General features: G+C 35.4%; 1 protein-coding gene across 1 annotated transcript; it reads left to right on the forward strand.

The window, feature by feature from the left end:
- Positions 1 to 7,230: 7,230 nt before the first annotated feature.
- LOC117399375 (desmoglein-2.1-like) lies at positions 7,231 to 24,916 on the forward strand. Its single transcript, XM_033998476.3, has 14 exons — positions 7,231 to 7,496; positions 12,858 to 12,950; positions 13,269 to 13,418; positions 13,513 to 13,657; positions 14,050 to 14,210; positions 15,693 to 15,827; positions 16,186 to 16,371; positions 16,667 to 17,076; positions 17,711 to 17,853; positions 18,337 to 18,564; positions 18,725 to 18,964; positions 20,071 to 20,195; positions 20,868 to 21,155; positions 22,004 to 24,916. Exons 1-14 carry the CDS (start codon positions 7,449 to 7,451, stop codon positions 23,189 to 23,191), a joined length of 3,540 nt encoding a protein of 1,179 aa, XP_033854367.3. The 5' UTR covers positions 7,231 to 7,448; the 3' UTR covers positions 23,192 to 24,916.
- The last annotated feature ends 875 nt before the right edge of the window (positions 24,917 to 25,791 follow it).

Here is a 25,791-nt window from a genome sequence, read left to right on the forward strand (position 1 = left end):
TACTACTGGTAGACAGGTCAGGGAGGGTAACTATTTTATACTTTACATGTAGTAATGTCAATGCCATAAAATAATGTATCTTGTATAATTATTATAACTAATAAATTATTGCCCTATGTGCCTCTACCTCATCTATTAATATATCAGTCTCCTGTGTCATGAAGCGTGGTTTACGTATTCTCTCGGCAAGTGACCTACCACTTGTTGTTCTGACTTCAGCTGTTTTTTCTTGATCTGTGCTGCTGCCGCTCAACATGATCGCCACTTCTACATTCAAAATGGAGCCTTGCGGTGAAGCAAGCGCATTCTGTCTCTTAAAGAAGGGGTCTCCAATCCTGGTCCAGGAGGGCCGTTGTCCCTCCTGGTTTTTGTTCCAACTGTACCCTAAATTACTTAATTGGACCAATTAAGTGCTTATTGGAAGCTTAACTGGTCCAATTAAGTAATTTAGGGTATAGTTGGGACAAAAACCAGGAGGGACACCAGCCCTCCAGGACCAGGATTGGAGACCCCTGTCTTAAAGGGATTGTTGCTTGGCCCTATTTGGATAGAAAATTCTCCAACCTACTCAGCATTGATTGGCTGGGAGATGTCAGTGCGTCACTAATCGTGATTGTGCTGTGTTTTTAATTTCATCAGAATCACTCCCTGCGGGGCAGATACAAATGACTTTAACCACTGCGTTTGCAATTGCACTCATTTCATTAGAATAGAGCCCTAGGTGTTCAAAATAAATGATCATTTTACAGTTATGCAGCGTAATTACAAGAGTAGCCAATCACCTTTGGGATAACATCTTTAATTTCAGACATAAATACACAAAAAAATCAGGAATAAGGAAAATTACAAATCATGGCGGCAAGAGATTTTCTTCGACGGTGCAAATATAGATTTGCTGAGTGATGTTGACTTTGAGACAGATGTTGACCATGATACGGTATTAGCGATGTACACAATCCTTTTTTTAATGTCAGATCTTTCAACACTTGTTTAAAATTAGATATTAGTTACAATGGGGTTACCATTGAATTAAACCAGTTTCTAAGGCTCTGAAACGGTCGGTTTACCCAATGCTAAGTCCATATACTGCGACGAATTGGGCGGGAATGGCAGATGTAAGGCGACTTTTAATTGGATAATGTATTACACTTTTTTTAATTTATTGGTTCTCATTTCATTTTCAGTGATGTGATTGGCCAAATTAGTATGCGTAATAATTAGAATTACACATACTAAAGTCAAATTAGAATGTGCACTAAATATTTGAAAAGTGTACTAAATAATGCTTTTTTGACCCAGGTGACCTTCTATACAATGAAGCTAGGGGAGTGAAGGTGTGGTTTCAACTGAGAGACTGCTGACTCGTGCCAGACTACATAGGTGTGCGGATATTTGACCATATCTGAACATCCTGCTGTTGTTTTCATTGGGGTTCTCCTCTCTTTAATATGGGAACTAACCAAACTTGTATTCCTTGTCAAGTTAAAAAGGGTCTCCTACTTTTTATTTGTAATCTAAACTTTTTGATTTACTAACACAAAGCATCTTTCTATTTTTTTATTTAACAGCTGTGGCAAATTCTATATGTATTGTGGGAAACATACCGTTGGCTCTACAGTACCTTTTTAAATTGGTTTATTTCCAAGAGTTCACCAACAGACTTGCAGGTATTTTACCACACCCCAGGCTGTTGCTGTAATTGCTTTGTGTGTTGCCATGGTGTCAATGGGTGTGTCTCGTGTTTAATCTAGTTCAGTCTTGGTAGTTTCAGTTCAATAGTCTTTCTACACCTTTGGGCATATATTATATATATATATATAATACATGGATGAAGGCTATATTTGCAGCCTGAGCCATTCGAAAAAAAGGCATAATATCACAGTAGTGACGTCAAAAAGTGATAATTCCTTTAGAGGAAAATATACTTGAACATGTTCAATTCAAACACAAAATGTCTTGTTTTCAATCATTCGACAACACCCACAGTTCAGAAATGTTCATTAATGATCAACAAAATGAGAATACGTTAAAAGTTATGTAAGGCTTCTACATTTGTATCTCAGAGAAACTGGAGAGGAACAGGAAATTAAAAAAAGGTAAAGGCAATCATCAAAATAAAGCTGAAGCACTAATGAATAACGACATAGAACATCTGTACAGCACTGAAACACTACGTAAAAACCCAACTGTACTGCTGAACCTCGTCTTCTTTAATATTAGCATCACAAGGGTATCCATGGATTATAAAAAAAATAATAGATAGGCCTCCTTAGTGAGTTACAGGAAAAGAATTCCATCTTGGGGTTCTGTGACAGTTTATAAACTTGTATAAATGGGTAATTGTATGTAAAAATAATGTGTTATCTTGTAATAATTGTAAGTGCCCTGGATAAGGGTGTCTGCTAAGAAATAAATAATAATAATAAATAATTGAAAGTGGAGATATCAAAAACACAAGCCAAGTTTCAAGAAACCATTTGGGCAACCTTGCCCAGCACAAAGCAAATAGACACAACTGTAAAAAGGATGGGGGCCAAGGCTGACCCAATTGTTTATTCTAACTTGTATTAAAAACACAAGCTAAGTTAGAAGAAACAATTGGGGCAACCTTGGCCAGCACTAAGCTGTAAAAGTTCGATCCGCTTTTATTATGCCTGAAAAACACAAGCCAAGTTAGTAGAAACAGTTGGGGCAACATATCCATTTTCTCCAAAATAGCAAAGTCCTGAAAATTCTCAACTGGCTGACTTCTTTCAAAATACAGTTTTTTTCTCAACTAATCGTGTAGCACACTTGTAAACTGAAGGTTATAGTTTCAAATCCCACGCATTGTAGAACTTTTTTATATTTATATTAGATAAAAAAATATATTTTTTGCATGTGAATGTTCCATTTTAAAAACAGAAATAAGTAATTTAATATAAATGATATAGACATCACAATAAGTGTGTTCCCTAGTATATTTCCATGTTGACAAAACAAGTTAATTGTCATTAAACTCTGGTGTCCAGTAATATACATATGCGGGGATAAAAGTGCCTGGGGTCTGCAAAAATCTGCAAAAAAACAGGAGAAAAAGAACATGACGAAGTAGAAGAACATTTTAACCTTACTTTGGTGACTTATTTCTTTTACTGTATGCCAGGTATTTACTTTGCTACATTTCACCAGGGGTGGAAAGTAATGACGTAGAAATACTTTGTTACACTACTTAAGTATTTGTTTTCGGGATCTATACTTTATTTTTGGGATACTTTTACTCAAGTACGTTTGTTTAGAAAATAGTGTACTTTTTACTCCACTACATTTCCCAGAAGCATCTTGTTACTCGTTCTTTCAGCACACTGAGACTCTTGCGCGGGCCAGGATTCTGACTGGGTAAAGCAGAGTCGCATGCGCAGTGTCTGCTTACTTTGATGATGACATAGTATGTTCATGCCCAACCAGAGACCGTTTTGATTTTTTAAATAACCAATCAACAAACACAAGCTGCATTAGTAGCTTAGAAGAGTAATAGGAATCTACAAGCAGTTTCAAAATAGGATTTCACATTTTTAACATTTGATCCTAGAACTGTTTCATGAATTGTGTTTTATTTATGTATAAAGATTGTGACTACAATTTAAATTCCTGATTTGAGATTTATATGAAGCATTTGAACCCGAAGGAGTGGGCTTATCGTGTAGTAATGCCCGCTTTGTGTAGTTACATGCCGTGCTGAAGGTGAGAAGGCTCCTGAGGGCTCAAATGCTATTAGAATATGGGTATGTTAAACAAAATTAAAAAATTAAATTTTTCTAATACTTTTATCCGGATTTTATGAAGAACTATTTTTTGTTGCTAAGCGTTTACCTCAGTATTCCATGAGGTAGCATGGTTTTAGGAAAAGGAGATCGTGTCTAACTAACCTGCTTTTTTGAGGATGCAACATCGACAATGGATAATTGCAAAGCACACGACATGATTTATTTAGATTTCCAGAAAGCCTTTGACAAAGTCCCGCATAAAAGATTCATTCTCAAACTGAACGTAGTAGGGATTCAAGGAAATGTATGCACATGGATTAGGGAGTGGTTAACATGTAGAAAACAGAAAGTACTGATTAGAGGAGAAACCTCAAAATGGAGCGAGGTAACCAGTGGTGTACCACAGGGATCAGTATTAGGTCCTCTGATATTCCTAATTTACATTAATGATTTAGATTCTGGTATAGTAAGCAAACTTGTTAAATTTGCAGACGACACAAAAATAGGAGGAGTGGCAAACCAGGAGGTCCCTGGTTCAAATCCCACCTCAGCCACTGGCTCATTGTGTGACCCTGAGCAAGTCACTTAACCTCCTTGTGCTCCGTCTTTCGGGTGAGACGTAATTGTAAGTGACTCAGCAGCTGATGCATAGTTCACACACCGTAGTCTCTGTAAGTCGCCTTGGATAAAGGCGTCTGCTAAATAAACAAATAATAATAAGCTACTAAGAACCAAACGAGCAAGATGGGCCGAATGGCCTCCTCTCGTTTGTAAATTTTCTTATGTTGTATGTACTATGAGTGGTTTTCTCAGGCTCTTTGGTGTAATCCAAGCTGTGGACCATGTAGGGAACTTCCAGTTGCGGCGTAAATAACAATTTAATACAGTACAGTATTTAATTAAAATATTCTACTTACATGCAGCTGTTCGTACCCTGTTTTGTGAAGTGTTTGTTATCGAGGACAGCTAGGAAATATTCATTGACAGACTGCGTTCAGAGTGTGTGTACAATAAGAACGGAGATTTTCTTCCATCAAGCAGGAAAATACAAATAATATCAGAAGCAAATACATACTGTAGATCTGCAGGACAGATTTCCATGGGTAGAATTTAAGGGTGGCTACTTTCTATTTCTGATACTTGAGTACTTTTAAGAGATGATAATTTTGTACTTTCACTCAAGTAGTTTTCTAGGATACTTTTACTTACATTTTTTTCCAAGTAACAGTACTTTTACTCAAGTAACACATTTGAATACTTTTTCCACCCCTGCATTTAACCTAAGAGTGTTGGGAACTACAAATTAAAAGTGAAGTGGTGCTTTTGGCTTTTGCTGCGCCAATTTACTTTTGCTGCGCCAATACCCTGAAAACACGGAAACTATCCTTGCTGTATAGTCTCTGTCAGTTCTCGCGGATAACTTGGCGTGAGGAACTACCGTTCCTCTCAGTAGGTCAATATGGGACAAAGTAATGAGCTATCTGAAGACCTTAGGCAGAAAATGATGTATTGTCATAAAGCTGGAGAAGGATACAAGAAGATTTCCAAGCATTTGAGTATCCCAATTTCAACTATTGTTTCTATTATCAAGAAGTACAAGACTCATGGTACTGTCACAACACTTCCTCAGTCTGGAAGAAAGAAGGTTCTTTCACCAAGAACAAGTAGAACTATTGTGAGGAAGGTTAATAACAATCCGAGATTGACTGCCAAAGATATTCAAAGTGAATTGGCTGCAAGTGGGACTGGGGTTTCCATTTCAACCATAGGCTGAGTATTGCATGGTGAACGTCTCAGTGGTCGTAGGCCAAGGAAAAAGCCACTTAGGAAAACGTCACAAGGTCAATCGCTAAAAGTTTGCAAAATGGCATTTGAATGATGGATATGAGTTCTGGTCAAAGGTTTTGTGGAGTGATGAAACAACAATCGAGCTACCATACCTACTGTCAAGGATGGAGGTGGTAATATCCTTCTATGGGGCTATTTTTCCTCTAATGGCACAGGAAATGTAGTTCCAATACATGGTAAAATGGATTCCAGAGCATACCAAAAGATATTGACCAATCATCTGAAACCCTCCGCTACAAAACTTGGTTTAAAGCGCAACTGGATGTTCCAACAAGACAATGATCCAAAGCACACATCAAAATCTACTTCAGAATGGTTAAAGGAGAATACAGTCAAGGTTCTGAAATGGCCTAGTCAAAGTCCCGATCTAAATCCGATTGAGAATCTTTGGTATGAGTTGAAGAAGGCTGTGCACAAGAGACTTCCTCGGAATTTGTATTAACTGAAACAATTTTGCATTGAAGAATGGTCAGAAATCTCTAAAGAATCATGCCGAAAGCTCATTGACAAATATCCTAATCGTTTAATTTAATTTTCATTGTCGGTATGAATATTTTTTAATTTCCATTTTTGGAGTTTTGCAAAACAATTGGTGAACTAAATAATTGTAGACATCTATTTCTTGTAACGTTTTTTCCTGATCCACAAAAGCAAGACTTTTGCTACAAAAGATTTTTCCTATAATTATTTGTTTTCAAGAAATTTCTATCAATTATAAATTTCCATTGGGGTATGTAAACTTTTGACTACAACTATATATATATATATATATATATATATATATATATACACACACACATACACACACACACTTTGTTTTTCTCAAAAGTTTAAGTTTAAAATTGTGATCAATGGTGTAAACGCACTTTGGAGTAGTATGAAATACAGCCATATTATTAAGCATAATTTTTTTTTTTTTTTTTTAATGTAAAACCGACTAGTTTCACAGACGGTGTTTGTAATATTATCACAATTTAAATTACATCAAAACACATTAACAAAAACCGAGATTGCTGTAAATGTCTACACACTTACCACAGAAGGATGATATTGAAATGTGGTCCATTCGAATTGTGGGTCAATCCAGACTGCCTGGGTCATTTGCATTAGCGATTAAAAGAAAAATACGGTGTTAAACACATAAGTAATCAAACCTCTTCTAGTTCTAATAAATACACCATGATAAACAGGATTTTAAAATTAATGTATCATAACCAACAAGCACCAAATAGGAAACGTTGTATTTTTAAAAGAATATACAGATGTAAAATCTGTATTATTTCCTTGAAAGAACATTCAACTATCTTTTTATTTATTTATTTATTTATTTATTTATTTATTTAGATAAAATGTCGTTGGTTTATTTAACATATTTTATTTTAAGAACGTACATTTAATCATCAATAACAACACACATATGTTCCCTTTAGTTTAATAGCTTATTTCTTTTTTAAAGAACAATGGCGTGTAGTTAAATAATAACTTTAAGCCTAATAAGGTCTCTTCCAAATGTCTGCTGTTTCTCTTTTTTGTTATTTTTATGACCACACTAAACAGGTTGATCGGTTACATGACGGTAAGTCTGTTTCTCTGACTCATATTCAAATAAAGTTTGTTTGAAAAAAAAAAAAAAAAAAGTCCTCCCCTGACCAGCCCAGCAGGTTTGGGTGTGGATCAAGTGAAACTCTATTGACTTCCCCATTTCGGTGCTTTTTGAACAGAGATCAAGCGAAGCAACCTCCGGTTTACCCAGCAGGTTTTATTGAAATCGAACATATAAAAAGAAAAGAAACATTAAATAAGTAGGTACAGGGTGAGTTTAATCAAAACCCTTTTACAAAGGAGTTACCTGTCATGGCTGGGATTTCCTTTCCAGGGTTTGGTTTGCTGTTTCTGTTAATGGTGAGTACGGAACGCAGTTTGAATTTAATGTTTATTTTTGTTGTTGTTGTTATTATACCTGGGTGATCGGTATAAAAGTAATTGAAATAACGTATTATCAGCTATCTCACTGTCAGTAATAAATAAATGAAACTGAATCGTTAAGTACTGTGCTAATTAAGTTTAGCTTGTAGTACTTTGTTTTTGCCGCAGTGTTAACGTGAGATCTGTTGATCGAAAACAGTTGACGCTTGTTTTGTTGTTATGATCTTTTCTTTTTGTATGCTTGTTTGTTTACCGGTACTTTTATATATATATATATATATATATATATATATATATATATATATATATATATATATATATATATAAATTGTGTTGCTTTCTTCATATGTTGCACAGTGTAACACAGATCGTGTAGGTGTAGATGTGGTGCAAGAGAAAAAGACAAAGGCAACATGACAATTTTCTCCCTTGAGACATAACTTAAGTCTTAAGTTCCACCCCTCCCGTAAGAACAATTATCTGTGTTGTTTAGCACTAGGTTTATACATAATACTATTGAGACAGAATATAAATTGCATTGCTTTGTGTTTTTTTTTATTAAAATAAGTGTGTAAAATCCTTGTAAACCTCTTTCTTAAAATGTTCATGAGAGTTTAAAAGTCGACCCGTTTTTCTTGCGTTTCTCAATCTTTGAGTGTGGTTTGGGATGTAATATTGTCACAAACACTAAAATATTATTGGCATTTTAGTGTGATGCTGTTGTTGTTTTTTCTTTGTTACCATACTGAATTATTCAGCAAGCACTGGTATGAGGATTTCACTCTGTGTTACCTAACAATTATTAAAAAGCGAAGAGAATGTGATTTTCCCTTAGGGAAATGGCTGCAATAACCAGCAATTAATTCTGGTTGAGACGCTGTTAAGTTTTAAAACAGTTTGCTGTCTGCACCACTAAATTAATCGTTTGCTGTAAACCAACATAAACAATATAATAACGTTTAAAATATTTTTAGACAGAAATAGCACAGTAAATGAACTTTCTAATATTATCAAATGTGATTCATCAAAGACATTTTGAAAAATATATATTTACATCAACTGTAATCCCCTAATAAATAAAATATCATTATGGGTTTGGCAGATGTGGGTTTGCTATATAATCTCAACTAAATCTATCTATATATATATATATATATATATATATATATATATATATATATATATATATATATATATTAGACAGACTGGGATCATTCAAGAAGCTGCTTGATGAAATTCTGGGATCAATAAGCTAACCAAACGAGCAAGACGGGCTGAATGGCCTCCTCTAGTTTGTAAACTTTCTTATGTTCTTATATATAATAACTTTTGGGTGTGTATCAGTCTAAATTACTGTATGGGTACTCACTGACCCCTGAGGCCTAGCATTTTGACATAGGTTCTTTAGTGTCCATGGTTTCATTTTTTTGCAGCTGACCCACAAATGGGAGACCATCACAGTTTAGTCTTCAGAATGTTTTCTCTCATCTGTGTGAGCCGCACAGGATGACTTCGCCATTTAACACCCCGGAACACTCCAGAACACTCTGCCAGGGACTCAATATTCATTTACTATTTCAAATATTTTAAAAGCCTTTCTACATCTCATCTACAACAGATTTAACTGCAATGTGCATACATATGTTTACATGATGTAATATCAATTGAAATTCCAAAATGTCAAAACTTTTATTACATTTCATTTGTAGGAACTCATGGATGACAATTAAATATTTAATTGCAAAGAACACAGCCATCTTTTTTTCAATTTGAACATTGCGGGAATTGGGCATTTGAACAGAATTAACAATAATGCATATTCAACGAAAAATAGACTTTAATTCAGACCCATTGCAAGAAACTGTTAGTTGTCATATTTGTTTGTGGTTTCTTTTTTTTTCACCAAATGTGCTTCATGGCTACAGACCCTGTTGATTGAAATTTGTCAGTCATACCAGACACTCGAGTCACACCCAATCACAATGCGATAAGGTGTGTCTATTGCCTGCAGCTACATCTCATGGTGGAGGCCGTAGGAATTTTACCTGTACCTGTTTTTTAAAATAAAAAAAATACATCAAGCCATTTAAACTTTAGTAAGTTTATCAAAGAGAAAAGACATTATGGAATTGGTTTACAGCCACAGGTGCATTACTAACTCAAAACCAATGCGAAAAACACATAATATTTATGGCTTTACAGTATTCTATGTTTCTTAAACCTGGTTGCCTTTACCTTCTTTCTTAAGCTTTTTTTTGGCTGAGAGAGAGTATTTTGTTTGTAATCTGCAACGTGCGGCACTGCATTCGTTAAGTCTAAAAAAATAACGTTCAACTGCTAAGAATGCTTCGGCAAGAACTTGGTTAAAAGTCGTCCCCATTTTTCTTTACTGAATTTGAAAGGTTGTTGGACCAGGTCTCTTTCAGGTATCTCGTTTCTCCCACTTAACGCAAATATGACTTTGAGGTTAATGTCAGTAAGTTTTTCATATTGTATTTTCATTTTTCTGCTATTAAATACTTTTGTTTAAATTGTTCTGTTATTGGTGTGAACCTCCATTTTTTTCCAGTTGTCCATATCTTTGTTTTGAAAGTAGCCTAGTATTGTCTGCTTACAGTGCTTGTTGTAATTGATGATAAATATGGCGGCTGTTGGCATTAAGCAGCAGTGGGGCAGCAGTGTGGAGTAGTGGTTAGGGCTCTGGACTTGACCGGAGGGTCGTGGGTTCAATCCCAGGTGGGGGATACTGCTGCTGTACCCTTGAGCAAGGTATTTTACCTAGATTGCTCCAGTAAAAACCCAACTGTATAAATGGGTAATTGTATGTAAAAATAATGTGATATCTTGTAACAATTGTAAGTCGCCCTGGATAAGGGCGTCGGCTAAGAAATAAATAATAATAATAATAATAATAATAATAATAATTAAGCACTACAGGCACTACACACTGAAGGTAATGACCTAGTAAGGGGTATAATATGAAAACAATATTAGTCTTGTTTATACGTAGGACCTTAACTAATATCAGGATTTATTTTTTTACAGTTTAGGGGTCTGTTGCCAGGGTAACATAGAACATAGTATGACAATATATTCTGATATTCTATGTAACACATACTGTAGATAAATATGTAAACATCATATACCGATTTGTTTCATAATTGCATTGCTTTACCTGTGTCCGTATTCTGAAAGGCATACAACAAAGGAATCAATTGGTGGGTAACGCTTTTAGCTTTAGCTTGTGTCTATCCCAGTGGAAAAAAAAAAAAGACAGTAATACAATAAAGTTGCAGGCCTGTATTTTGTCCCCAGTGTCATTTTACTTTTAAACAATGGATGCGATGAACATCAGGTATAGGCCCACACTTGTCTGGGCTGTTCTGCAGGTGATACCATGTTTCTATCTGCGCTAGTAAGCAAATCTCACCTCGTTCTAATATCAAACTGTGTCTGCCCTGTCTATAATACAATCTAAAAACGAATGGTTTCATATAATTGCCATTTATAAATATACATTTATAATAAAATTAGCGCTCTATTTATTTTTATGTCATATGTCATTTTAAAATCTAACACTAGAAACTTGTGCATTTGATGGTCATGAAGTAACTTCGTCCATTGGCTGGGCCAAGGCGAATTCTCAGTGTGTATTTAATGACATACTGTACTGTGAGTTGCGGGTTCAAAACCCATTGATAACGATTCGCTGCTGATAGTTAATAGTTGCAAAATGAAAAAAGGCTCAATAGTTTGTTTCATGCTAGTTGTATATTGTTACAATTGTTTTACTCCTCAGAATTTTCCTTTCCCTTTTTTTGCATTTGCGTTTTTGTAGCTTAATACGAAGGTTGTGAATATCTTATTCTGGTGTGATGACATTTTGTATGGTGTGAAATATGTATTGTTCATTTCAGGTTCCTATAATTATAATCATTTTATCCCACAAACCTGTACTCGTAAAGAAATACAAATACATGAAAGTAAAGTTTGTGTTGGTATGCTGTTATAATAATAAAAAAGTGTTATCTCTTTTGTTTTGCATGGTACTATGTGAATGACCTTGAATGACTATCTGTACATTGGCAAGAGGCTACTACTAGCAAGAAATTTACATTTGTGTGACTCTAATATAAAGTCACAATTGATACCATTCACCTCACATGCTGTGTATTAGATTCATGCTGCATTGTGTACTTGAAACATATCAAGCATACATCATTAAAAATGCATTATAAACCTGTTAAATATATATAGGCCTAATGCATTCTCCTATCCTGAGTGAGCTTCTGTCCTGTCAGTTGTCATGTGATGAGCTGGTTGAATTTATTGCTGCTGCAACTAATGATTTCAGTCCTATTTCTTCTACCACAACTTTCCCAAGCAATGTAGTTTGACATCTCAAATACTGTATGCTAAGTCCGTTTGTTGCATTGAAATATCACAGTATCGCTTGTATGTACCAAAACTTCTCTTGTGCTTTTTAAAGGATTTCAAGTGAGTATAGTATTCATGTGCAGACATTTTCACTGTATAGTAAGCCTATTCACACAAATACCTGCACAGGTTTTTTTTTTGCAAAAACAAGGGCTCTTTTTAACATTAACAAGGAAATACAGTTTTCTGTTTTTCCAGATGACTGTAGGTTGACTTTGGTCTAACTTGTAAGTGCTGCAGCAGTGCCGTCACAAGCAAGTTTCTTGAGGGAGGGGGTGCTGGTGTGTGTACCTGCCTTTTAAAAGGGATGTGAACAGATGGCAAAAACAAAGCAGGCTTGCAAAGCAGGATACATTGGAGGCATTTAGTTGGACAAAAATTAATTTTACAAAGCTTAGAACTGATCGAACATCTTCAGACCCTGCAGGATTTATGTTTATGGAAATGCATTATTTATTATGGGTTTGACATATTATCAAAGTGTTGTGTGTGGTTTTTTTTTAATGCTTATATTCTAGTAGCCTAACACTCAAATTGTGTTATATAATGAGTAAACATTACATAAGTTGTTAAAGGCAACAAAGGCTTACAAATGACCTTCCCCCATACCCCTCTATCCCCTCTCTCTATGGAAACCATCTCGTTCCCGTAAAACCTGTTTATGACCCTGTCAATTTGGGTCTTCTCAAATGCTTATTAATGAAGGTCCCACTGAAGTATTTTTAGAGCCAAGCTTCTGTAAAATCACAAATTTAAGTTAAATACACTTTCAGAACCAACACATTGAACACGAGGGGCTCACAGCGTAAGATTAGGTGAGTGCGTGCGTGCAGGTTTTATTCAATACTGATGTACAACAAAGAAGAACATTGGTTTAGCTTTTTATTTTTGTCTTTCCAGGTTTTGGAAAGTCATGTGAAAGCAGAATGGATTGTTCCACCGGTTAAAGTAAGAGAACATGAAGACTACTCCAGCAAAAACCCAATTGCCAAAGTATGTTCAATTTATAACTTTATTTTGTAATTTATTGGAATGTATGTTTTATGTATTTTCTGGTTCTGTGGTCAACAAGCCTTACAGGAGAATATATACAATCATGTTTGCCTCGCTGCTTTTTTCTTAAAATGAAAGGCCTGCTGAAAGTTGAAAGAATCCCTCAATGTATACAGATTTTAATGTTTTGTTGGTTCAATATCATTCGTAGTAGCAGTAGGAGACTAAAGTATGTTAATAGTATTTTTATGTTATTGAGCTTTTTAATGTTTTAATCTTTAACCATAGTGATCAGTAGTGTTTTGCTTTCATTTTCAGATTCGATCTGATGTACCAGGTGTAGTTAGATATGAAATTGTTGGTGAAGGAGCTGATCAGAAACCTTATCACTTATTTACTATTAATCCAGACAATGGTGAAATTAGCATCACAGCAATTGTTGACAGAGAAGAAAAGGCTATCTACAAAGTAAGTATATTTCAGCATTCATAAATATGGTCCATCTGAATTGCCCATATTTGTGAATTACATTTTCTGAATTTGATATTTTATATTATTTCAGCTGATAGGACGTGCTTATAACTCTGCAGGAAAACAAGTGGAAAGTAATATTGACCTGAAGATTAAAATTGAAGACGTTAATGATAACAGCCCGATGTTCACGCAGAAAACATTTTCTGGGAGCGTTTATGAACTGAGTGAGATAGGCAAGTATATGCACATACCAAGAGAATACAACATAATGTGTCAACCCTGTGTTTTAAAAAAAAAAAAAAAAGCATGACTAATTTACCTTTAACTCTTTTAATAACGTTTCACATTGCATGTCCCTTAACCTGGAATATATAACTTAAATGTAGAGGCATTTTCAACCAAACATAAAGGGAAAGTGGAAAATACAAGTCATTTTATTTCTAGCACTTTACAAGCATACCATTTAAGCCTTTTAAATGCGGTTTAGTTTGTGAGATTGATTGATTTATTAAATGCGAGACACATTTCTGTTTACAAATATTCTTTTTTTACGATTTGGTGTTTCTCAAACTGTGCTCATGTAAAGCAGTTACTAATGGTCATGTCTCATCTGTCTGTTTGTTAGATACTTTTGTAATGCAAATAAATGCAACTGACGCAGATGAGCCAAACTCAAGAAATTCACTCATTGCTTACGAAATACTTGAACAGAGCCCTGCAGATATGTTTTATGTTGAAAGGAACACTGGCAGAATTATGGTAGCAGAGACTACCCTTGACAGAGAGGTAAGTGTTTTGTAGAGCTTTGGTCTCAACTAAAAGATACATTGGGATTCCCAATCAATGGCCAAAGCTGTCTTGTGTCAAAATTTTAAAGAGGTCCCTCAGGCAGTTTTTTTTAGGGCTCTGCCAAGCGATTATTTTTGTAATAGAATATTCTAATCTAAATTGTTTATTTGTATAAAGTCCAGGATTTCCTTTTTTTAAAAACCTGTTTTATACTATCAGTTTATTGTGTTTAAAAAAAAAAAAAGAACAAAAGAAGTGTCTTATTTCCTTTTACATTTTAATCTATTATATGTTCACAGTTAAGATCAATTGAATCCCAGCTAAGATAAAATTCATTTTACAGATGAAATCCAGCAGTCAAGTTTTATTGTGGCAAATAATTTCAAGGTGCCCTGACAGTATTATAATTTTTTTTATTTATTTTTGGAAAATATGCACCACTTACCTATTGGACTTATGATCTGAGAAAGCTGTGGGATGCTTTCTTTTAATGTGCTCCATCCAGGATGTTGTGCTGTTAAAGTATTTGAACTGCATTTTGCATACAGTTCATTTTTATAGGTCTGATGTCTAGCAGTTAAGTACTCTAAAATGATTCCACACTACTAAGGATTTTGGTCTTACTACCAGTGAGAGTTTTATTAATTAATGCTCAATCAAACTGTCCACGTGGAACAGGTGTTTTCTGAAGAATCAATCATTTATCATTACAGTAAGAGAACTCTAACTGTAAAATAATGAAAGCAGACTTTCATAACACATTTAAACACCAACTACAATTTATAATTTCATGATATTTAAAGGGTTTTATATAACTTGACAAAAGAGACCTAAAATCCAATCCATCAGATGTTTTTTTTTGGTTTTGTTTTGTTTTTAACATTATCAATTTCGCTGTACAAATTAATATTTTATATATTTATTTATGCTGGAATTAAATAAAATAGAGTACATAAAAAACCTTTTTCATTCTTGCCTCACATTCATAAACAGCATTTTCTAATCTAGAGTAACTAACCATTACTGGAAAGCAGTTTATTTGTAGTATTAAGGTAAATAGTAATATTAAGTAATTTATAGACTTTAAAAAAATAAAAGCCAACAAACCTCAGTGAATTACCTGGGGAGTTTTGTTTTCCCTGAACGACAGCGAGGTGGAACGTAAATAAGGGGTTATAAAATATTGTTAATAACCTTTGATTAAAGTTTCCAATCGAATATTCAGTGAAAACAGATTGTTTGGCATAGCCATACTATTTATTATTATTATTATTATTATTATTCAGTACTGTGTTACAGCGTATTAATACATTTTCTAGATTATGCTGTCAAATTGTGCTCGCCTGATTCAAGAGAAATCTTCTGATTTTATGATCATTACTTTATGATTTTAACTAAGATGGATGTCTGGATAATATTTTATAGAGATAGTATGTATATGTGTATTTTTGTAATTTTATCTTGCTCTTTGATTTGCAGAAACAGTCAAAGTATACTCTTACGGTACAAGCCAAAGATTTGGATGGAGAATCGGGTGGTCTGGCTAACACAGTACAACTTGACATTAAAATTAAAGATGTCAATGATAATGCCCCAACACTGGAGATGGAGTCTGTAAGTTGTGTTATGTTTTTTTCCTTTTTATTTGTTATCATTTCACACACTGATAATGTAAATTGTTAGTTGTTTATATATTGAATATGTTGTTCTCAAAATTTGTCAACTCACCATTCTATAAATTTGAGGAATAAACCATAACCAGATTTATTAGGGAAAAAATGTTGGCACCTGATCATTTTGGCAACATAATGATATTAATAAAGCACAGGACTGGGTGAGTATTCAATGTCATTCCACAGTGGTACTTTTGGAATGAATGTCTTCTTCTTTTAAACCAGATGTGCTTGTGTCTACTCTGTATAGTCTATACTGTAAACACATTGAACAAATAATTACTGATTTTTTCTTTTAGTATGAAGGTAGTGTTGTTGAAAATACAAAAGGCGTGGAAGTAATGAGAATGAAAGCCCTTGATGCAGATGAAGAATTTTCAGACAACTGGCTTGCTGAATTCGAAATTGAATCAGGCAATGAAGGGGGTTACTTCAGGATTGAGACAGATCCTAAGACTAATGAAGGGATTTTGATTCTACAAAAGGTAAACTTTTACATTTAGTAATTAGCTTTGTGTTGAATATCAAATTTAAAAGCCTCCGGTCTTAATACAATTATTCTGATTATTTTTATGGTTAATGAAATTGAAAAGTGAAGATATAATACAATTAATGTGTGCAACATTAATTAACATCTAAAATATATTTGAAAAATACACAGTAGTTGTTGGATGTTAGTGTTTTTAACTGTCAGTGGTAGTCACTCATCTAAACTAATCTGCCACCGCATGATGATGATGACGTGATGGTATCCTGAAATGTTTGTTTTTCTATTTTCAGGAAGTTGACTTTGAAGAATTACAGAGCCTTGCCCTTGGAGTTGTTGTCAGAAACAAAGCAGCTTTCCACAGTTCTGTTGTAACCACCAGCACTAATGTTAATATAGGTGGAGGTGGAGGTGGAGGAGGAAGTGGAGGAGGAGGTGGAGGAGGAGGTGGAGGAGGAAGTGGAGGAGGAGGTGGAGGAGGAAGTGGTTTTGGATCAGGTGGAGGATCCTCCTCATCTTCTTTCACTCTAAAAAAATTTCCAGTTAAAATCAATGTGAAAAATGAGCCAGAAGGTCCCAAGTTTTCCCCAAAGGTAAAAGCAATTCCCATTTCTGAGGAGACATCAAAAGTCGATCTTTCAAAAGTAATTGCAAAGTATCCAGCCATTGATGCAGACACTGGAAAAATTGCTGAGAGAGTCAAGTAAGTAAATGTTTTGGTTTTTTTCAAATTTTGTTTTGGTACAATTTATATGAAGTCTTATTTAACAATGTATAGCTTTTATACTGTATAGGTATATCAAACACCCTGACATTAATTTATATGAAGTCTTATTTAACAATGTATAGCTTTTATACTGTATAGGTATATCAAACACCCTGACATTAATTTATATGAAGTCTTATTTAACAATGTATAGCTTTTATACTGTATAGGTATATCAAACACCCTGACATTAATTTATATGAAGTCTTATTTAACAATGTATAGCTTTTATACTGTATAGGTATATCAAACACCCTGACATTAATTTAGTTAACTGGGTTTTGTAGTATCTGTCAGTCTGTGGTTAATAAGTTTGTCCAATACTGTTTGATTCTGAGGTTCAGATTGATTAGCCAAGATGGTGCCACTAATAGTAACTCGTCAGAATCTATGCAGGCAGTGGATGATTGTACTCAGAATCTTATAGCTGTTATGTAACCAAAATGTAATTGCACAGTCAATAGTTGGAGAGAAGATACGATTCACATTGCCAGTATGCAGGTAATTTATTTAAGTTACTTCTGTACTAAACCAAAAAAGTGGATTTTGTGATTTTGTTATCTTTATACAGGTATGTAAAGAAATATGATCCTGATAATTGGCTGATAATTGATCCGAAGACTGGAGATATTAAACTTGCAAAAGTACCAGACCGTGAATCAAAATTTTTAGTTAATGGCACATACACTGCAGAAATATTGGCCATTACAGATGGTAAGCATTTAAGCACCCACCTTGTGGGTATAATTCAACAACTGTTTTGTAGCAATAATTTGACAAAGCTGTTACTAATGGTACTGACCTCATGCTTGCAAGGTTATATTAATATAAAACAAAAGTATTAACCAAAACGCAGGCACTGCTAATGTCTTGCATTCATTGATTTAAAAAAAAAAAAGAAATTAAACCATATCTTCTTCTAAACTGGCACATCAAAGAAATGATTGCTAAGTGTCTTGGGAGTTGCCATGTATCCCTTCCTGAGAGCATCCACATTCACCTGCTTCTGTCACTAATTCATTATTGTTCCTCATCTTTTGAGCAAAGCAATTACACTAATCAATTGTGTCTACACTCACCTTTTTCACACCATTGTAAGTGTTGCAGAGCACACGCAATGATATAAGAAGGGGAGTGTAAACGGGGCTTCTTAACTAATATTCTGACCTGATCTTCTTACAATATTCTCATCCACAGATTTGCCTGCAAAAACCGCCACTGGTACTGTTGCAATCCAGGTAGAAGACTTCAATGATCACTGTCCAACTCTTACAAGTACCTCTACAGACATGTGTTCCGATGACAAATCAGTGATAGTCACAGCTGTAGATGAAGATGCGGATCCCAATAGTGTCCCATTCAAATACAAGATTGTTGATGAACCTGAGGGTACAGCGCAGAACTGGAAAGTTGAACCTCTCAATGGTTAGTAAATATTTGATATTATATCCTTCTAGAAGTCTGGCTATTTTGACATATATGTGGAATGGAACTTTAAGTAATATAACTAACTTGTGACATTCAGTTTTTGTGAGTGTTCAGTGTACATTTTTAAGGCTGCTTCTTTTTTTTTTTTCTTTAACAGGAACTAGTATGCTACTTAGACCCACAAAAACCTTTTGGCCTGGTCAATATGGTGTACCCCTTTTAATATATGATCAGCAGGGGAAATCCTGTAGTGACAAACAGGTTTTAAAAATTGCCGTCTGCACCTGTACAAATACCAGGGCCTGTGCACCACTGTCTGGCAGACTTCAATCAACTGGAGCTAGACTTGGAGCTGCGGCTATTGGTCTTATGATTCTAGGACTCTTACTGCTGCTACGTAAGTTACTGAATGATGGTTGTTTTGTTTGTGTGGGATTTATTTTCTGAACTGAGAAATATTGTGCCTGATTTTGAAAGACCCTCGTTCATCTAGGCTTATTTTCAGCTTCCATGTATTGACCTCTTGTGTAGTTTAGAATTGATTTAAAGAGATTTTATGTTTTAAAAGGCTTAAAACTGAGTTATTTACAGGAGTTACTGACCCTGTATGCTTCCAATAACAGGATTATTGGTTGTTGCCTCTTAAATTGGTGGGGATTGGGGGCGATCAAACAGAAAACCCAGAAGGGCTTGTTATTATGGCTCTCCAAAATAATGTGTGTCGTTATCTGATAGGGAAGCTGGTGTTCTGGCTCTTTAAAATCCACGTTTAAAAAATCAATTTTTTCTTCCTCCTTTTTTTTTTTTTTTTTTATATATAAACATAAGCTTACTACTTTAAAAAATGAATGCACTTTGTATTACTTATAATTCACTTTCCCTACTACACCTTTCTTTGTTTCTATATATTATTGTTGCGTTAAATTATGGGTAACATAATGGACACATTTGCTTTTAACCATAAAGGCCACACTTATTTTTGGAGTTGCATTCTCATGCGAGGGTTGCTGTACAGTAATATTCAGGGAAACCACTTGGAATAGACTGATAAGTAGCTGAAGCCTTTTCTTAGATGTGTTGACAAGGTCAGATGATGTGCTATTATCTTTTCACTATAAACATTTAGACTGGTCTCCTATGCTACCGAGCTACAGGTATGTTTTTACCTGTAAAAAATGAAGTTGGCGATTTATGAAATGCAATAGGAATACAAAGCTGACGTACAATCTGGCCAGTATTCAGTTGTGACTCTAGAAGAGCTGAAGTTGTAGAAAGTGCAAGGAGTGAGGTATCTGATATACAGTAGTGCCACGAATAGTTATACAGAGAGACAAATGCTCAAATGAGAAGTTATATGTTAAAACATGAAAGACATTTGTTACATTGCTTTGTTTAAAGTTTTGAATAAAATACAGGTATTGTATTTTTCTTTTCTTTTAATATATTAACGTTACTTGGTTAGAATATATATTTATTTTGTGCCTTATTACGTCTTTTCTACAGTTGTGCCTCTTCTGCTGCTATTTTGTTCATGTGGGGCTGGAGCGGCAGGTGATTTTGTCCCAATTACTGATGGTTCAGCAGGACATTTGATTTCATATGACATGGAAAAAATGGGTGAAGATAAGGTAAGCTATTTTACATTCAAATTATTTTTGTATTCAATGTTTTTTCTCTTTACATTCTCTTGAAAATAGGTACATTAATCTCCCAATAGTACTCCTACCGAATAAAATATCAGTTGCTGTCTCAGTGAGAGACAATTGGCTATAATAAGCCAACTCGCTTGAAATCCTTGTTTTAATGGCCAGTCAGTGTCTGGAGTACACATCGTTAATATTGAAGTTAGGAATTTTATTTGATCAAGTGCAGTTGGACCATAGTTATACGGCTTCAACAGCAGAAAGCATAGACCAAACTATTAGATGACTACCGTAGAGGTAGTGGAAGCTCAAAGTGTGAAGGAATAAGCAGCCACTACTACATACATTTTCAGGTCACTCCTAATGCCTGTCCACATGCTGCTTGTGAAACTCGGGGATTTCCGAGTAAGTCTGCATTGCCATCAAATTTAATGACAGTATGGAAATTGTAGGGCCCACCCTCAAATTCCAAAACTTGGAGGGGTGGGGTGGGTTAGGGGCGACACAGTACTGAGTATAATTTAAGTACTGATGTATCACCACTTCCATGCAGATGTGCCTGTTATGTTTTAAATGCTTTCTCTAAACTGTTCTTTATTTTTATAAATGTGTTCAAATGCGCATTGCTCTTAATGTTTGCATTTATTTTCTGAACAGGCAGTTCCAGCTCTTCTATCATCAGTGGACATCAATGGAAAAGGGGGCAGTGGTATGAAGACACCAGGATTTGGAGCATCCGCTATACACACAAGCAACAGCAACTTCGTGGGTTCTGCTGAACAAATGCAGTGGATTAGAAGACCAGTAGCAGTTGGATATGACTTGGTGGGATCGGGATATGGGTCTGGTTATGAAGCAGAATGGCAGCACTCCAAGAGAGGGAGTGTAGATGCCTTTGAGGGTGTCGCTCTACCTGAGGCTTACTTGGAACAGTACTATGCGGAGGTAAACAAGTTAAACTTTGTGTGCTTTTTTTTTGTATTGTTCCTCTTATACATTTTTGCAAACTTGCAGAATATTTTCTAGAACAGTGTACCTGAAGCCAGAGTCGCTACTACAAGACCAACCTAAACCCGCAACCCGCTGCAACAGCGTCTTCTTACCGTGACCCGACCCGCTTTAATAAGACCTGCAAGCGTTTGTCCGTCACCTACTGCTTGCGCCAACTCATGCTCTCACATTCTGCACAGATTGAGTTGTTACCATACACAAAAAACATGACAAACAATGAATCCAGTCACAGGTTCATTATTTTCATTCGCTATGATTCCATAAGAATTCCACACTTCTGATTTTACCTTTCGAACTATTATCCACTACATGATATAAACCCTGAACAATCTTTTGTTTCACCTCGTCCACAGACATTTTTAATATCACCAAGCAGACGTGGTAAAAGGATCTTTCGACGTATCAAACAAGCGGCAAAACAACCCGAGAACGCTGCTTAGTCAGCTGACTCCTCCCTAATCGCCTCCTGCTTTAGTGCAGGAAATTCAGATTCAGACCCGAGCCTGGCCCGAAAATGACATTTTCTGACCCACTCCCGAAACACAAACTGCGAAAGTTCACATTCCGACCCGATGCAGGACTCTTTCTGAAGCTAATACTCTTCTATGCTCTTGGAGATATGAAATATGAAATATGGAGAAATTGAATAATAGTTAATGTGTAAAGTTAGACATGTGTATAGAAAGTGTTTTAAACTTCAAATTATGATTTGTTTGTTTTTGTTTTTTCCACCAGGAAGTACAATAGACTAAATGCATTTTTATTTTCTTTTTTTATTGTAGAAGGCTAACTATGTTTCAGCGGAAGGTCTGAAAGATGCCATGTTGGTGTATGATTACGAAGGCCAAGAGTCCCCTGTGGGTTCGATAGGATCTTGTAGCTTTATTGAAGAAGATCTGGACCAAAGCTTCCTAAATGAACTAGGACCAAAGTTTAAGACTCTTGCTGAAATCTGCAGGGGCACAGAGATGACTTCAGGAGTTTCAGTTGAGCAGCCTAGTGTTGCTTTTCAGCACACCACCATGTCCACTAACTCAGCCATCACCAATAATTGTGCGGTGACCAACAAAACCAATGAGGTGACCAGCCCAGTTCCAGCACTCCAGGTCCAAAAGAATGTGGTTGTTACAGAAAATGTGTCTCCTCCTCAGCCAACCGTGTATCTCCAGAAAAATGTAGTTGTTTCTGACCCTGGCTATGTTCAACAGCCTGTATACTATGCCACTAACCCAGTCATTCAGACCACTCGATACATTGTTGAGCCACAGATCCAAAGGAATGTTGTGATAGAAAGGTCTTCTGTCCCTGGCTTGCAAGGTCATCTTCTAATGAGTGACATTCCAAGCAATCCGAATGTGATGGTGACCCAGAAGAGATTGGTGCATGGCTCGGATATTCAGGGTGGCATGGTGGTGGGGTTAGATCAGGGTACTCTGCGCACAAGTGAAATGCCAAGCTCACAGAATGTGTTACTGCTAGAAAATAGAGGTTTTGATCAGGGAAGCATGCGCTTTAGTGAACCTGTCTCTCAGAATGTGGTCTTGACAGGGAAGAGAGTGGTGTCTGGACATAATGTGCAGGGTGGCATGATGGGGTATGAACTAGGCAGCTTGCACAGGAATGTAATGCCTGGTTCACAGAATGTAATCGTAACAGAGAAGACAGTGGTATCTGATTCCAGTATGCAGGGTGGAAAGATGGGGTTTGGTCAGGGTACTCTGCGCATGAATGAAATGCCAGGCTCACAGAATGTGGTGATGCTAGAAAATAGAGGTTTTGATCAGGGAAGCATGCGCTTGAGTGAACCTGTCTCTCATAATGTGGTGTCTGGACATAATGTGCAGAGTGGCATGATGGGGTATGAACTAGGCAGCTTGCACAGGAATGTAATGCCAGGCTCACAGAATGTAACGGTAACAGAGAAGAGAGTGGTATCTGGAAGTAGTGTGCAGGGTGGTTTAATAGGATGAAATAAGATGCACTTGGCATATATAAAAAGTTGTTTAACAAACAAGTGTGAGTGAGGACAGATTTAAAATTAAGCCCACAACATCGACGGAACACCTTAGAATGGAATGGTTCTATATCTTACATTTGAATTAAGTATTATAGGATTCCGTATCCAAGTCAAATTTAATTTTATCCAAGGTTTATGCCAGGGTTCTGGGAATACAGTAATTCATTTTTAATTTTCAAGGACTGTTTATGTAAAATACAATCTATATGGATAAATAAATGCTTGTGTCCTGTATTTGTGTGTGTGTACGTATATATAAAATATTGTAATCTAAACAGTAATCAGTAGATTAACTTGTTAGGTTTAAAGGCTTGGGGCATGGTTGATGCTTTGGGGTTGGATCAGGTGTGCTGTACAGGCCTCTTTAAACACTAATGGGGTTCTATACGCTTTGTGCATCTCATCATTGCTTTTTAAAAGACTTGAATAGAAGGTAGTTGTTCTGGAAGTGAGTGAATATTTCCAAGAATTTAACACAATTCATGATTTCATAAGCAGGTATTGCCTTTTTCTATTGAAAATTATCATTGGTGGTGTTGGGTTATCGGAGATAGAAAATGTCGGGGGTTCCTAAAGGTGCTGTACAGACGTTCTATGTTTAGTTTCTCTGAAATACAAATGTACCAGCTTTACTTTTTTTTTTTTTTTTTTTTTTATACGTATTCATTAATGAACATTTCTATACTGTGAGTGTTGTCGAGTGATTGAAAACGAGACATTTTGTGTGTTGAATTGAAAGTGATGGTCTTGAGGGTCAAAGTATATTTTCATCTAGAGGAATTATCACTTTTTGACCTCACTACCTTGGTATTATCACTTTTTTCGAATGGCTCAGGATTCAACTATAGCCTTCATCCATGTATTTATATATATATATATATATATATATATATATATATATATATATATATATATATATATATATATATATATATATAATCGATATATATATAAATAAAAGGGTTCTTCCCAGGCCTTTTCAGCCACGTGCGTCACCTGGGAAAGTAGCTGTCTCCGCCCGGCTGAAAAAAACCCGATCCGCCCGTCTTGCAGATGCTATTGTGCCTTTAACAATAAGGATTGATTGCCCTTCTAGCAAAATAATGTAGAACATAAAAAAGCACAACCAGAGATAGTCAACGAAAGACAACACATTATTCAAATGCTTTGTCGTATTATATATTTAAGGTAAGACAAGTTTATTTTTCCGTTAATAGACCTCCCGGCTATAATGTTCTGCCGCCCCGCTGTACAGAATTCCTGGGGAGAACCCTGATATATATAACAAAATAAGATTCAAATGAAAAAAGAACAATTTATATTAAGATTATTTACAGGTTTTAAAAATGTTTTTAATTTGTCATTTTTCTTAAGTGGGCCGCAGTGCTTAATGCAGCTTCACAGATGGGCCTCTGGTAAAAAAAAGTTTGGGAACATCTGTATCAAGTGATGCAAACAACCATTTTTTTTTTTTTTTTTTTACATAATTGTATGTATTTACGAAACAAACCATTTTTTAAATGATTCACCTTTTAATGCAATAATATGTATTCAAGGTAGATGCACTGGAAAAACAATATTTGTATGTATGCTTTTTAAGACGGTGGTTGTTTTTTATATTGGTATTTCAATGGTCTGTTTAATCCTTTTTTTTAAATAAAATAAACTATAAAGCATCCTCTAGGTGTGTTTGTAAATATGCCACTGCACTTTCAACTCTTCAAATTGAATTTGTATTAAACTGTTATATTCATAAAATGCTGGGCCAAGGGGATGGTTTGTTTCTAAACAGTAACATCTGGTTAGTGTACTGGGTTGTATATGAATATATGAATCAGCTAACATGTTTTCAGTATCCAAGTTAAATGATTGGTTTCTCTTTAAAAGTCCCAATACCCATTAAACACAAACATTTTATCTATCTAGTGTCTGAAATATGCTGTTAATTCAGTTTTATACTATCTGCATGATGCAGTTGTGTTTTGTTTTTAAAATAAACTATCATGAAACACTTATGCATATTGAAAGCCAAAATAATGTGTATATTCTGTATGTTCTGTCAGTCAGTACAAAATTTTTATTTTAAAAATGGTCAAGTTAAACAAGACCCAACTGGGACTAACTTTCCCATGTTTAGCGTCACATTGTTTTTAAAAATGGCATCATCATTGGGATTAACGTTATTTAAAATACTTAATGCAGATTCTAAATATTCAGCATTTTACCATCTCTTGTGTTTGTCAAGAATGTTTAATAAAACGTCCCTATGCAATTTACAAGAATTAAAGAAAAATAACTAAGGGCACGTTTAACAAAATTGTGACTTGTTTTTGCCAGTGTTTCTTCGCTGTAGCTATTTGCAAGCCATGTTTCAGGATTCCACTGAAGTGATTGGCTTTCTGTAATCAGGAGGCAGATCTGTGGAGAGGTATTATTTCTTGCAACGTGGCTGAGCACGACCCAGCTTGTGCAACATTTGGGACAAACTTGCAACCCTCAACCCCACACCTAAAACAAATGATCAAATAAACTGGGAGACTGTATTGTGGTCAC

The sequence above is a fragment of the Acipenser ruthenus genome, chromosome 4, assembly GCF_902713425.1.
Source record: "Acipenser ruthenus chromosome 4, fAciRut3.2 maternal haplotype, whole genome shotgun sequence".
In the NCBI taxonomy this organism is placed as follows: domain Eukaryota; kingdom Metazoa; phylum Chordata; class Actinopteri; order Acipenseriformes; family Acipenseridae; genus Acipenser; species Acipenser ruthenus.

Bases quoted from the DNA above. Each gene is read 5' to 3' on its own strand.
- LOC117399375 (XM_033998476.3), top strand. From the start codon at position 7,449: ATGGCTGGGATTTCCTTTCCAGGGTTTGGTTTGCTGTTTCTGTTAATG. The intron at 13,419-13,512 runs GTAAGTATATTT...ATATTATTTCAG, and splicing joins AAGAAAAGGCTATCTACAAA to CTGATAGGACGTGCTTATAA. The intron at 20,196-20,867 runs GTAAGCTATTTT...TTTTCTGAACAG, and splicing joins AAAAAATGGGTGAAGATAAG to GCAGTTCCAGCTCTTCTATC.